The following is a 12,494-nucleotide window of genomic DNA, read 5'->3' as shown; positions in this document are numbered from 1 at the left end:
TTCCATCAGGAACATCTGCCATGGTGGGCCCACCCTTTGCCACACATAGAGACCTATGGGCAGTTGCCCTGGGGTAAGCCTGTATGCAGATGAAGATTGTGCATTTACATTAAAGACTAGTTCAGTGACAAATAGGAAGTGTGTTGTGCTTAAAACACAAAACGAGCTTTTTGTCATCAGGAATCTTAAGTGCAAACAAACCCGAGGACGTCATACCTTTCTTCCACTGAAACTTCCTTCAGTTGCTGGTGTGGCTTGGTGCCTTCCATCTCCCTTATGCTCACAGCATAGATCTTGGTGGTGTAGTCAACAGCCTTCTCTCGAGCCACATCACTGTCATAGCCTCAAACAACAAAGAGATGGGAGAGGGAGCTGGTGTGCAGCAGCTTGGGAGGCTGCGGAGGAAGGGGCAGTCTGCATATAGTCAGGGCTCACCTCCATCTTCTTCGGCGTCAGTGTCCGACTCCTCACTATCTACCAGTTTGCTCTCCTGGGTCCCCACAAACTCCCTTGTCCAGATCATCAGGGCTGTGTCGGCACCACCTACTGTGAGCAGCACTGAGTCGTTGTGCAGCCACCTCACATTGGTGACATGCGCACTGTGTCCAACATACTTCTTGAATCTTGCATGCTGGCCCTGTAAAACCAGAATCAGTGAGGACAGCTCTGGACTAGTATTATCCCTGTCTCTGGACTATCTCCCCCAAGTTATTCTCCAGGGTGGCTTTTACTAGACACAAATGAAACAGTTCATGTAAGCAGGAATTTCCCTCTATTTCTCTAGAATGTCAAGTACCAAAAGGGTAGGAATTTGGTCTTTTTCCATAACATTATCTGACTCATTATAATTCCTCAATAGATAGTTTGTGAGAAAATGGGTGAAATGCTTAACTACAGAACCTATTTCTGGGAGCTCACAGAATTATAAGGACTTTGTTTCATTTCCTCTCAATACCAAATGTGCATTCTCCAAGGTCTCTGATGTAAATTACCGATGTGAGTCTGGCTGACATTTGAGATCAGAAGTACTTTCCCAATCATCCTCCCCAGTGGCTTTTGTATCACAGCCCAGGTTAGTTATAACAGAAGAGCAAGGGTCTTCTTATAACTAGGACCTCAAGTGAGATTTAAAACATATATAGCAGTTTCTGCCACAGACAGTGGAAACAATTTCTAATATTAGAAATATTCAAATAATTGATTTAAAATCAAAGTAAGTTTCTTTTCAACAATCAACTTTATTAAAAGTTCTTCAGAGCTGCTGTGCCCAGGCATTCCTCTAGGTAGGAAAAAATGAGAGGGGGATGTGAATCATTTGCTCACTCTGGGGTAATCCTCACATGGTGGAAGTCAGGGCTGCCACCAGAAACCAGCTTCTATTTTTGTTACATGAACCACAGTCTGGCAAAAACAGCTTGGGGTGGGGGAGGGGGGCAGGAATAGGCACTTAGGAGAGTTTTTCTGTCCTCTCAGCGACTCCCAGGGAATACCTTACGCAATGTGGGAAGCCTCGTGCCACTTTCCGAGGTCATGAGAGGGTTGGGTGTCCCAGATCAACATTTTAAGCAATAATTGCTAGGAGACTTCCAGGGGCCTTTGGACTAGACTGCGGGGGGGAAAATAACTCAGCCTTGTCACATAGTAGGTGACAGAAGCAGGAGATTGTATGGCTGTAAACTAGGCTTAAACAACATCTCTTCATTTTTGGCTGACCGCTACCTGGCTGCAGAGTGGAGGTGTCCACTCCATAGCAGTACTGAGTCTAGAAAGATCAGGGCAGTGGACAGGCAGGCAGCATTTCCAGGAAGTCTGCCAAGGCCATTAGTTTGCTAGTGAATAAGAAAGCCAAACAGTGAGCTCTCAGGGAAACCACGGGGTGATCACGCGAGAGGTAGGTGCATGAAACAGAGAGGACAGACACAGAGGCTGCTGCCACATGTCCTGTGGGAACAGGAACCCACTCATCACGTCTACCAGAAAGGCTAGTTTCTAGAGGGAAAGAAGGGTGAGAAATGCCTCCCTTTACTCATATGAGGGGACACAGAACTTCTAAACAGAATGGAAGAAAGAACTGAAACATAAAGGGTCAGGGGAAAAATGGTCTAAGGTGATCAGAATCTGACTGTAAAGGCAAAGAAAGTGACATGGAGGAGAACGAGGAAAATTTCTGAGTCAGTCACTGCAGCTTTTCAACAAAGCTGAGATTCTTTTAGCACGGGTGATTCAAGATTCTCAGAATAGGAAATAAGATCACTGCTCTATCGAACAGTGAATTCACACTGAATGAAGGGAATCACAGTTACTAGGAGGTTCCAGGAAACAAGGAGCTCTTGCAGGAGAAAGAGGCCGTGGGGATTGCCAAACTGACACTTCTGTTATGCGGAAAGAGCTCACGCCACAAATCTCTTCAATCACAGAGCCCTCAAAGAATGAAGAGCCTGGGATATGTCTCTACAATGCTGCTTGTTAACTACTTTTAAGTGAAAAATCCTCCAGCATATGATGAAACTTGTGAAAGTTCCCCATGTTCACAATCTTCATATATTCTTCCTATTAGTAAAAATTTAAATATAAGGTTCCTTTCAAAGAACTATTCTCAAGAATTTTGATGTTCTGCAAAGAAAACTTAACTTGAAGTTGGGTTTTAAAATATTAACAAAAGATGGCAAACATACAAATGTCCAGATATAAGAGAAATAGATAGTGGAGAGGTAATGCACAAAGTGATCTAAGACTGTTGTATGATGTATCTGCAAGTTGCTGAGAAAGAATCCCCTTAAAGTTTTTTTTTTAAAAGATTTATTTATTTATGAATACAGAACTGGGGTACAAGACAGAGGTGCAGGGGTGGTGAGAGGCTTCATCAGAGACAGAGCAGGGAGCAGAACAGGAAGACTAAGTACACCTCTGAGGGGAGCAGCAGGCAGGTCAGGAGAGGTCTGCCGCGCCATGTGGGTCACCTCCAGGGCAGGGATCAAACTCATGCTGAAGTGGCTTTAGCTTCTTAGTGATGTGCTTTAACCCACTGTGCCACCAGGGGGGATCCCCTTAAGAGTTTTAACCACACTTTCTTTATTCATTTTTTTATAGTATAATATTGCTTTATAACATTATACAAGTGGCAGGTATGCATCAATGAAAGTTGGTTTTTCTTGTATCTACAGGATATGATGAAGGTCAACTTATTTTATTAAAGTAATCACTTCTCAAGCTACATAAATCAAGTCAGTATGTTGTACCCCTTCAACTTACAGTGCTGAATGCCAATTATTAATTCAATAAAACTGTAGTTTTTAAAATATCTCTGGTATAGCAGACAGGCACAGCTTTGGAATGGAAGGGAGGCTGAGGGAAGCAATTAGCCACCCATGTAGATGGTATTGATGGGCAGGATTAGGCTTTGTGACACATGACTTAAGACACTAGAAAAGCAGGTGGGTTTAGATAAAGCAAAGACTATTTCATGGAGGCTGAAAACAATGTGATCGTCAGGGGTATAGATGTCATCAAGATGGATTTAAATCCTAAAAGTAAATATTTAAAGAACACATAGTTTGTCCTTAAGAAAGAAAAATGACTGAATGAGATGCATAGTAACTCACAGGAAGAGGATAAAGATCAGGCAGAAGACATGATCTTAGAGTGTAACAAGCAGAACTGAATTTTGGGTAGAGGGTGTGTTACATGTCAGTGCTATCTTATAGGCATTGCCAGGACTTGGTGACAGGAGCTCAGTGCTAGAGTGCTGGAATAGGACAGTGTCTTTATCTAGTTGGGCTGCTAAAAAACATCACATGCAAGGTGATATTGCATGTGCAATAGCAACAGAGGCTTCTCATTGTTCTGGAGGCTGGGAAATCTAAGATCAAGGTGCCAGCCATGAATGCAGGCTTGTACACACAGGCTTCTCTCTGGGGGCTCACATACCCTTAGGAGGTGTGTGCAGATAATCAGAGAGTGAGCTACTTGATGTGTCTTCTTTTAAGGACACAAATCCTATTGGATCAGAGCCCCATTCTTATAACCTCATTTAATCTTAATTATTTCCACAAAAAGCCAGCTCTAAGCAAGAGAGATCCGTAAAGAGGGCTAGGGCTTCGTAATATTAATTTTGGCATGGACAAAAACCGCCAGCCCATAATGGAAGGTGAACTTTGTTCAACAGACCAACAACAGTTGGAAGAATGGAACTGCACATCTGGAAATATTCATTATCCTGGAGTGTATATATTTGAAAGGAAAGTATGATCCAAAAATCAGATTGGAAAAAGACAAAAAGAGGAAGAGGGGAGTGGAGATGGAAAAGTAAGTGAGGACAAAAGGTTCAAACTTCCAAGTTATAAAATAATTAAGTCCTGGGAATATAATGCACATCTTAGTAATAATAGCTAATATTGTATTTTTGAAAGTTGCTAAGAATGTAGATCTTAAAAGTTCTTCTCATAAGATTTATATATTTATGCATACAAGAACTAGCGTACAGGCCAGAGGTATGGGGGTGGTGAGAGGATTCACTAGAGAAAGAGTGGGGAACAGAACAAGAAGATCTACTTAAATACACTGCTGAGGGGAACAGCGGGTGGGACAGGAGAGGTCTGCTGCACCATGTGGGTCACCTCCCTGGTGGGAGATGGAACTCACACAACCCTGGCTGTGGACAGCTTCATGCTTTAACCCCTTGTACCATCAGGGAAGACAAAAGAAACTAATCTTATGTAATGATGAATGTCAACTGGATTTAACTATGGTGATTATTGTACAATACTAACAAATATTGAATTATTATGCACAGGAAATTAATATAATACTTATATGTATCAATTATATCTCAATTTAAAAAGAACTGAGCAAGCAGAGGAAAGTTACATTTAAGGTGTAACTAAGGAGAGATTCTATACCTCTAAAATACAAACAACATTGTAAATCAATGTTATTTCAATTAAAAAAAATAAAAATAGACCCTCCCTGGTGGCACAGCGGTTTAAAGCACTGCACTGAGAAGCTAAAGCCACTTCCGCATGAGTTCAATCCCCGCCTGCCCCCCCCCCCGGAGGAGACCACATGGCGTGGCAGACCTCTCCTGACCGGCCCACTGCTCCCCTCAGCAGTGTACTTCGTTGATCTGCCTGTTCTGCTCCCCACTCTGACTCTGGTGAAGTCTCTCACTGCCCCTGAGTCTCTGGCCTGTACCCTAGTTCTGTATGTACAAATAAATAAATCTTTAAAAAATTTAAAAAAGAAAAAAAAATAAAATAAAAATAAAATATAAGTAAATAAGGGAGAGAAGAAATATTATTAAAGGAATTTATATTTACCAGTAGTTCTCAAATATTTTATATTAGAAAACTCTTAAATTTTATACACTGAACTCAAAAGTAAAAAGATTAATAATCCAGCATAAAATAATATGACAAAAGATTTTTGCAAATCCTTCACAGAGGCCAAAGAAGCAAATTAAAAGTACCCAGTATCATTAGTTATCAGGGAGATACAATGAGCTCTCTACCTCACTCCCTCCCAGGACAGCTAAATTTTATAAGTCTGACATCAAAAAATGTTGGTACTGGGCCGCTCATGGTTTTGGTGGGGATATAAAATGATAAAGTCACTTTGGAAAAAGGTCTGACAGTTTCTTATAACATTAAACATACACTTTCTTCCTGTGACCTAGAAATTCCACTCCTATGTATTTACTCAAGCAAACAAAAACAAATCCATAATACTTTCCCAAAATACTCACAGCAGCTTCATTCCAACCAACAGTGGAAAAGCATGCGTCTGTTGATAGCTGTATGGGTAGATAACTAAGCCCACTACAACCATGCAGTAAAGTTCCACTCAACTATATAAAAGAGCAACTAATTATCGCACAACATGGCTAAACCTCAACATTCTGAGTGAAAACATCCAGAAAAAAATCAAGTAGCTACAAATAGTACCTACTTGATTATCCAGGTAAAATCAACTATGGCAAAAAACACTGAAATATTTTTTAATATATAATTTATTTGTATTATTTTACACCATTGTTCATTTTTGTACAATGTTTGCTTTCTTTTCTCAGAAGTAATACCCAGAGGATTGCCACTACCAATTGACCTGTGCACCCTCTCCATAGTCCCTTGTGCTTTTCCTGCTCTCCCTTTGATTCCTTTCCTTCCCCCTCCCCTCTAAAATACCACTGGTTTTTAGTTGTCTGTTTATCTTTTATTTTTACTATATCCTCTATATTCTTCTTATAAGTGAAATCATCTGGTGTTTTTCTTTTTACTTCTGAATATTTCACTGAGCATAATCCCTTCTCGTGCCATTCATGTTGCTACAAATAGAATTAGTTTATTTATCTTGATTGCTGAGTAATATTCCATTGTTTATATATATACCGCATCTTCTTGATCCAGCTGCCTATTTTTGAGCATTTTGGATTGATTCCATGCCTTACCTATTATAAATAGTGCTGCAATAAACACGGGGATGCATGTATTCTTTTGTATTAATGATTTTGTGTCCTATAGGTAGATCCCTGGCAGTGGAATTGCTGGGTTATATAGTAGCTCCATTTTTGGTAGACTGAGGAACCTCCTTAAAGCTTTCCATTGTGATTGGACTAGTCTGATTCCCACTAGCAGTGTAGGAAATTTCCTTTTTCACCACATCCTTGCCAACATATGTTGTTGCTAGTTTTTTAAATATGTGCCATTCTCACTGGTGCAAGGCAGTATATCATTGTTGTTTTAACTTGCATTTCCCTGATTATAAGGGATGTTGAACATTGTCATATACCTGTTGGCCATTTGCATTTCCTATTTGGAGAAGTGTCTTTTAAGTTCTTCTGCCCATTTTTTAACTGGATTTTTTACTTTGTTTTTGTTGAGTAATGTGAGTTCTTTGCACATCTTTGTGATCAGTCCCTCATCAGTTGTATGGAGTACAAAAATGTTCTCCCTATTGGTGGGGTGTCTCTTTGTTTTGGTTAATGTCTCTTTTGCTGTACAGAAGCTCTTTAATTTGATGTAGTCCCAGCTGTTTATCTTTTCCTTCATTTTCTTTGCTTTAGGTGATGTGTCTTTAAAGATATTACTGAGATGTATGTCATGTAGTGTTTTGCCTATATTTTCTTCTAAATACTTTATAGTTTTAGGTCTTATGCCTAATTCTTCAATTAATTTTAAGTTGTTTTTTTGAGCTTAGTGTGAGGTAGTATTCTAGCTTCATTCTTTTGCATGTAGCAGTCCAACTTTTCCAGCACCATTCATTAAACAAACTATTTTTGTTCCATTGTATATTTTTTCTTTGTCAAAGAGTAGGTGTCCAGAAATCTGTGGGTTAATTTCTGGGTTTTTTATTCAACTCCATTGGTCTGTATGCCTGTTTTTGTTCTGTATCAATCGTTTTATGATTTTTTAAAAATCTGACTGTAGAGTGGGAGTAGAGAATGGTCAGAAGAGCATGGGAAAACTTGCTGGGGAGGTGATAATGTATCTTGACATGTGTTTGGATTATATAGATGCATGTGTTTGGGAAACCTCTTCAAAGGGAACCTTAAAATTTGTTTCAACTGTAGCATATACATTTAATTTAAAAATTACCATAAACAAAGCTTGAATGCTAGGAAATTATAAGCATATGAAACCATTCAGTGATGTGTATTCTGATGACTATATTTTACTTTGAATTACAGGTGCCAGATAATGGGACTCTAGGACCTCTTTCAACTTTTCTATATGCTTGAAAAACTTCATAACAAAATATTGGAAAAAGTTCTGCACAGATGCTCAATGTCTAAAATATAACACAGAGAGCAATTTTGGATGAAACCAAGGACCGTGAGGACCTTCCTTAGAACTCTGGGAGTCTGAGGAGCAAAGCTTGAAATTATTATTCTTGATAGCCTGGCTGGCCAGAATGGATTTCCAGGATCAACAGTGGCATGATACAGTAAGCTATGGGGATTTTGGACATCTAAATCCCTTAAAAGCTTACTTTGGGCCCTCTCTTGTGGCAAAACAGGTTAAAGCATAGCATTACAAAGCTGGTTGCAGCCGTTTCAGCAGCAGTTTAATCCCTGGCTAGGGAAGTGATCCACATGGCATAGCGGACTTTCTGTCTCACCTCCCCTCAACAGTTACTTCATCAGTCTGCCTATTCTGTTTCCTACTCTGTCTCTGGTGAATCATCTCACTGCTCCTGTACCTCTGGCCTGAACTTCCATTCTGTAAAAATAAATAAATCTTAAAAAAAAAAAAAAGCTTACTTTACCAAAGTCGGGAATCGCTAAGTTTTGACTTGTCTTGCAAGCAATCTTATTTGATAAAACATAGAATCAGCAAGGAAAACTGCTGCTTAGAACTGAACACTGGCCAAGTAGGAAGGGTTGGTAAGTGATAGTAAAGTGACTGATACTGGTGAGAGGCTACCAAGTGGATTTGGAATTTGAGATGGTCACTGGAGGGAATGCTGGACATAATCAGATGTATGTAGTATATAAGGTTACCCCAAATTACTATTTGACCAGATATTAACAAATGAAAAATGAAAGAGGACGACATCTAAAAATACCAAAGTGGCTACAGAACCAGTGTGTTTGGATGAGGTGAGAAGGAGCAAATAACGAGGGATGAATATTAAAGTTTTATTTGGACAACTTTAAATGTTGTTTCAGGACTGCTACAGTAAAAAACTAAGGCTGGTGAAAAAGGATTTTAAAGATGCATTTAGGGATAGAAGAAAAATATAGACGTTAGGGATACTTCTTAGATGACTTAAAATGAAATGAAAGCAGACTTACTTATCTCTTCTATCACAAAGAGTGCTCTTCAACTGAGAAAGGGAAAATCAGGGCTCATTTCTGTGAATACAGGACCCTTCAAAGGTGGCCATAGAAATAATACAAAAGTGAGGAGTCCATGAAACAGCAGAGGTGGCATAAAACATAAAAGACTCCTGTATCCAAGAGGGAAAACAATCTCTGGCAAATATTGATTCATGAGTTGATGCAATCCCTGGAAAATTCTAGGGTGAATTATTACACAGAAGGTCAATAAGTGTTTGGAAAAGAAAGTAATGATTACAAAGCAGCTATAGGGCTTTACTGTGAACTCACCACATGTCTTTAATTGGTTGGTTAGTTAGAAAGATTAGGGATACCAGGGCCACTATCAATCTGGTTTTTAGCAAGATATTTGCCAAGCCTTTCATGATACTGAGTTGGCCTGGGAACAGAAATGTGAGCTCCATAAGAATAAAGTCAGATAGATCTAAATGTCTGAGATTGACTGAAGTACTGTAACTAAATAAATGCATTAACAAACTGAATGGAAAGTTGAATAGGGACTCGCAGTGTGATGATTGGTTGTTCTAGTCTTTCTGTTTCTTTCCATGATTTAGAACTCACTTTTGTAAAATAGGATTATGATGTGACACTGAAAAGAACACATGCATTGAAAAGGTATTAAGAAAATGTTGAAGATTGTTAGAATGGGATTAAATAAAAAATATAAATTTTATTTTGTACAAACATAAAGTTCTGTGCCCAGAATTTACAAAATCAACTGTTAGCACTGGATGGAGACAAACCTGAACATTTTATTGAATGATACCTATGATGCAATTGTGTAGCATATATAATATAAAACATTGTAACAATTAAAACTACTTAAAAATGAATTGGGGCTGCTTTGTGAGGTACTAAGCTTCTCATTTGAAATGTAGCAGACTGAGATGCTGAGATTCTTACTTTGCAGTTTGTGAGATGTTGATTTGACCACCACTGATGGATTTTCAAGGAGAAATCTATGCAATGAGATCTGACTCAAATAAGTAATAATAAAGTCATGAAGGTTTTTATATAGCATGAATCAAAATGACACTGTAAACATGACTGTAATGCCTCCAATATTTAAAAATGTACTTAGATACGATAAGTTTAGAGTTATTAATGAGTCTGAACAAGTAAATGTAACAAACAGGCACTATTACCTTGACAGGATATGAAAACAGCTTAACAAAACCGAAGTCGTCTCCAGTGGCTAAAAGGGAACAGTCTTTGGTGAGACTGGCAGCATTCACATCGGTGACATCGCTATGTGCTGGCCAGATGCCCTCACAGGTGGGGCCCAGCACACAAGTCCATGTGTCCCACTCTATCTTCTCAATCTGAAGAAGTAAAGAAAATGACTATACTTTTGCATAACCTCTGAGTAGTCCTAAATGATGTCTTGGCCAACATCAGGCATTTGTTCTATATGCTGGGGTGTACCATCTAAGCTACGTTTTTTTTTTTTAAGATTTATTTATTTGTGTATACAGAACTGGGGTACAGACCAGAGACTCAGGGGCAGTGAGAGGCTTCACCAGAGACAGAGTGGGGAGCAGAACAGGCAGATCTATGAAATACACTGCTGAGGGGAGCAGTGGGCGGATCAGGAGAGGTCTGCTGCGCCATGTGGTCACCTCCGGGGCAGGCGGGAATCGAACTCATGCGGAAGTGGCTCCAGATTTTCAGTGCTGTGCTTTAACCCGCTGTGCCACCAGGGAGGGCCTAAGCTTCATTTTAACATGCATTGTCTTAATAAACCAGCACTGTTGTCAAATAGCCAGATAGTTTTCTCTTGATAAAGCAAACAGTTTAGAATTGTGGAAACTTGACAAAAATTAAGATGTTTAGTTCTTACCTAAATATTTATCATTATATAAACCATAAACAAAAACAGGATCTTTCAGGCTCAGAATTATTCACATTTGGGGTTGGATAATTCCTTGTCAGGCAGCCCTGTGTGTGAGTATTTAACAACATCCCTGTCTTCTACTCACTGGATATCCGTGGCACCCTCCCAACTTGCCCCCAGTCATTACCCAATGTTCCTGGGGAAGCTGGAGGGGGAAAAATTGCTCCAATGAGAACCACTCAGCTAGACTGATCACATTGTGTGTGGCCGATTGTTTAGCAACTGTTTAAAAATGTTAGGGCTTTTTTTTAAAGGACTACTCCCTTGGAGGAAAGAGCAATAAGATTCTGTAGTTACTTTAATATCTTTTATGCTCTAGTGAGACTACCTTAAAAATGTACAGCTATTCATATAGTATTGTCATGCATATATGTTTTATCCTTTAAAACTATTTGTCTGAAATCCATAGTCAGAAGGTTGGCAACAGGTATAAGCTAGATTATGGTAAAAATTAAGCCTTTTCTTTCCTTAAAAAAAAATAAAACAACAATCCTATACATTAGACTTCTTTGGGGAGTTTGATCTCATTTATCTTCGTCTAAGATTTGCTAGTACATCTCAGCATTATAGTTTCTCTAGACAAGCACTTTAAAGCACTGTTTACAAGTCTGTAAAAATATCATCAGAGAATAAGCTAAACTTCAGAACCAGATTATTCTCTTTGGATTTGGAAACTTCTTTCAATGTTGCTAATGTATCTCATTTCCATTTTCATTGTTTTCTGTTTTCCTGTCACTGCTTAGAAGAGAAATGGTGTTAATAAAGATGCAGCTAGGACTGTGGTCATGATGTGGGAGGAGCTACCAGATTTTAGTCATGAAATTTATACTCATTTAATGTTCTAGATTTCTTCTGGACACACACAGAATGGGAAATGGGAGCCAACAAGAAGTGACTAATCTGGTGACCTGGGTTCTTCAGGCAAGACCTCAGGGTGAGGTGACCTGCAGTATTACCTAGCAATTACCTCAGTTTTCTGATGTGTAAGTAAAGTCACCAGTTCCTATGACATCCTGAACTGACTGTCACAGAAAGAGGCAGGGAACCACTTCTACTTGGTTCTGGAAGCAGGTTTTCTGCCTATGAAAAGATTCCATTTCTAAGATCCTCCTTGTCTGTCAACAGTGCTACTCTCTCAGTGGCACTTTCTCTGGCTTCACTGTCCAGGCAGGAGAGGGGGTGAGCTAGTATGACTCTTCTGCAATCACCCCCAATGGAACACAGATTTGGACATGGTACTCTCCAAGGGAAGCAAATGTCTAACTTAGAAGTTAGAGAAATAACATTTAAAATGTAGCATTAAGGGGCCTCCGTGGTGGCCTTGGGGTTAAGTCTCAGTGTGAGAGTCTCAGTCTACAGCCTGAATTCAATCCCTGGTCAGGGTGCTAACCCACACATGGCGCAGCAGACCTCTCCTGTCTTGCCCGTTGCTTCTATCAGCAGTGTATTTCAGTAAATCCAACTGCTGTGCTCCCCACTTTGTCTCTGGGGAATCCTTTCAACCCATTTCTTCTATACAAAAATAAATAAAAATTAAAAAAAAAAATGAAGCACTGAGAACTCTCCTTCTAACCTACAAAACCCAAAAGGGGTAAATGAACTTGTTAAAAATACTGGATGGATAGAGTCCTCTAAGGTTCTCTTCCTCAATACCTTGCTTCAGGCACAAATGTCATTATCATGTTGTGGAGGAGGCAGTGAAGCCCATGGAGAGTCAGTCCCATATACACAGCTTCCTTAGGAAGCAGAGGGGAAGCGAAATGCCAG

General features: G+C 39.5%; 1 protein-coding gene across 1 annotated transcript in view; it reads right to left on the bottom strand.

Annotated features, from left to right (window-relative positions):
• Positions 1-12,494, bottom strand: part of EML6 (echinoderm microtubule associated protein like 6) — a 269,788-nt gene that overhangs the window by 41,613 nt on the left and 215,681 nt on the right. The window contains exons 25-27 of the mRNA XM_004691400.2: positions 9,979-10,155; positions 436-637; positions 217-343 (exon numbers count right to left, since the gene is read on the bottom strand). Of these exons, the coding sequence (XP_004691457.1) occupies positions 217-343; positions 436-637; positions 9,979-10,155 (506 nt within the window). The remainder of the gene's footprint in view (positions 1-216; positions 344-435; positions 638-9,978; positions 10,156-12,494) is intronic.

Source organism: Condylura cristata, unplaced genomic scaffold (assembly GCF_000260355.1).
Source record: "Condylura cristata isolate star-nosed mole 26May11 unplaced genomic scaffold, ConCri1.0 scaffold00031, whole genome shotgun sequence".
NCBI classification, from domain to species: domain Eukaryota; kingdom Metazoa; phylum Chordata; class Mammalia; order Eulipotyphla; family Talpidae; genus Condylura; species Condylura cristata.
The sequence above is the reverse complement of the archived record's forward strand: the minus strand, read 5'-3'. Positions and strand labels throughout refer to the sequence as shown.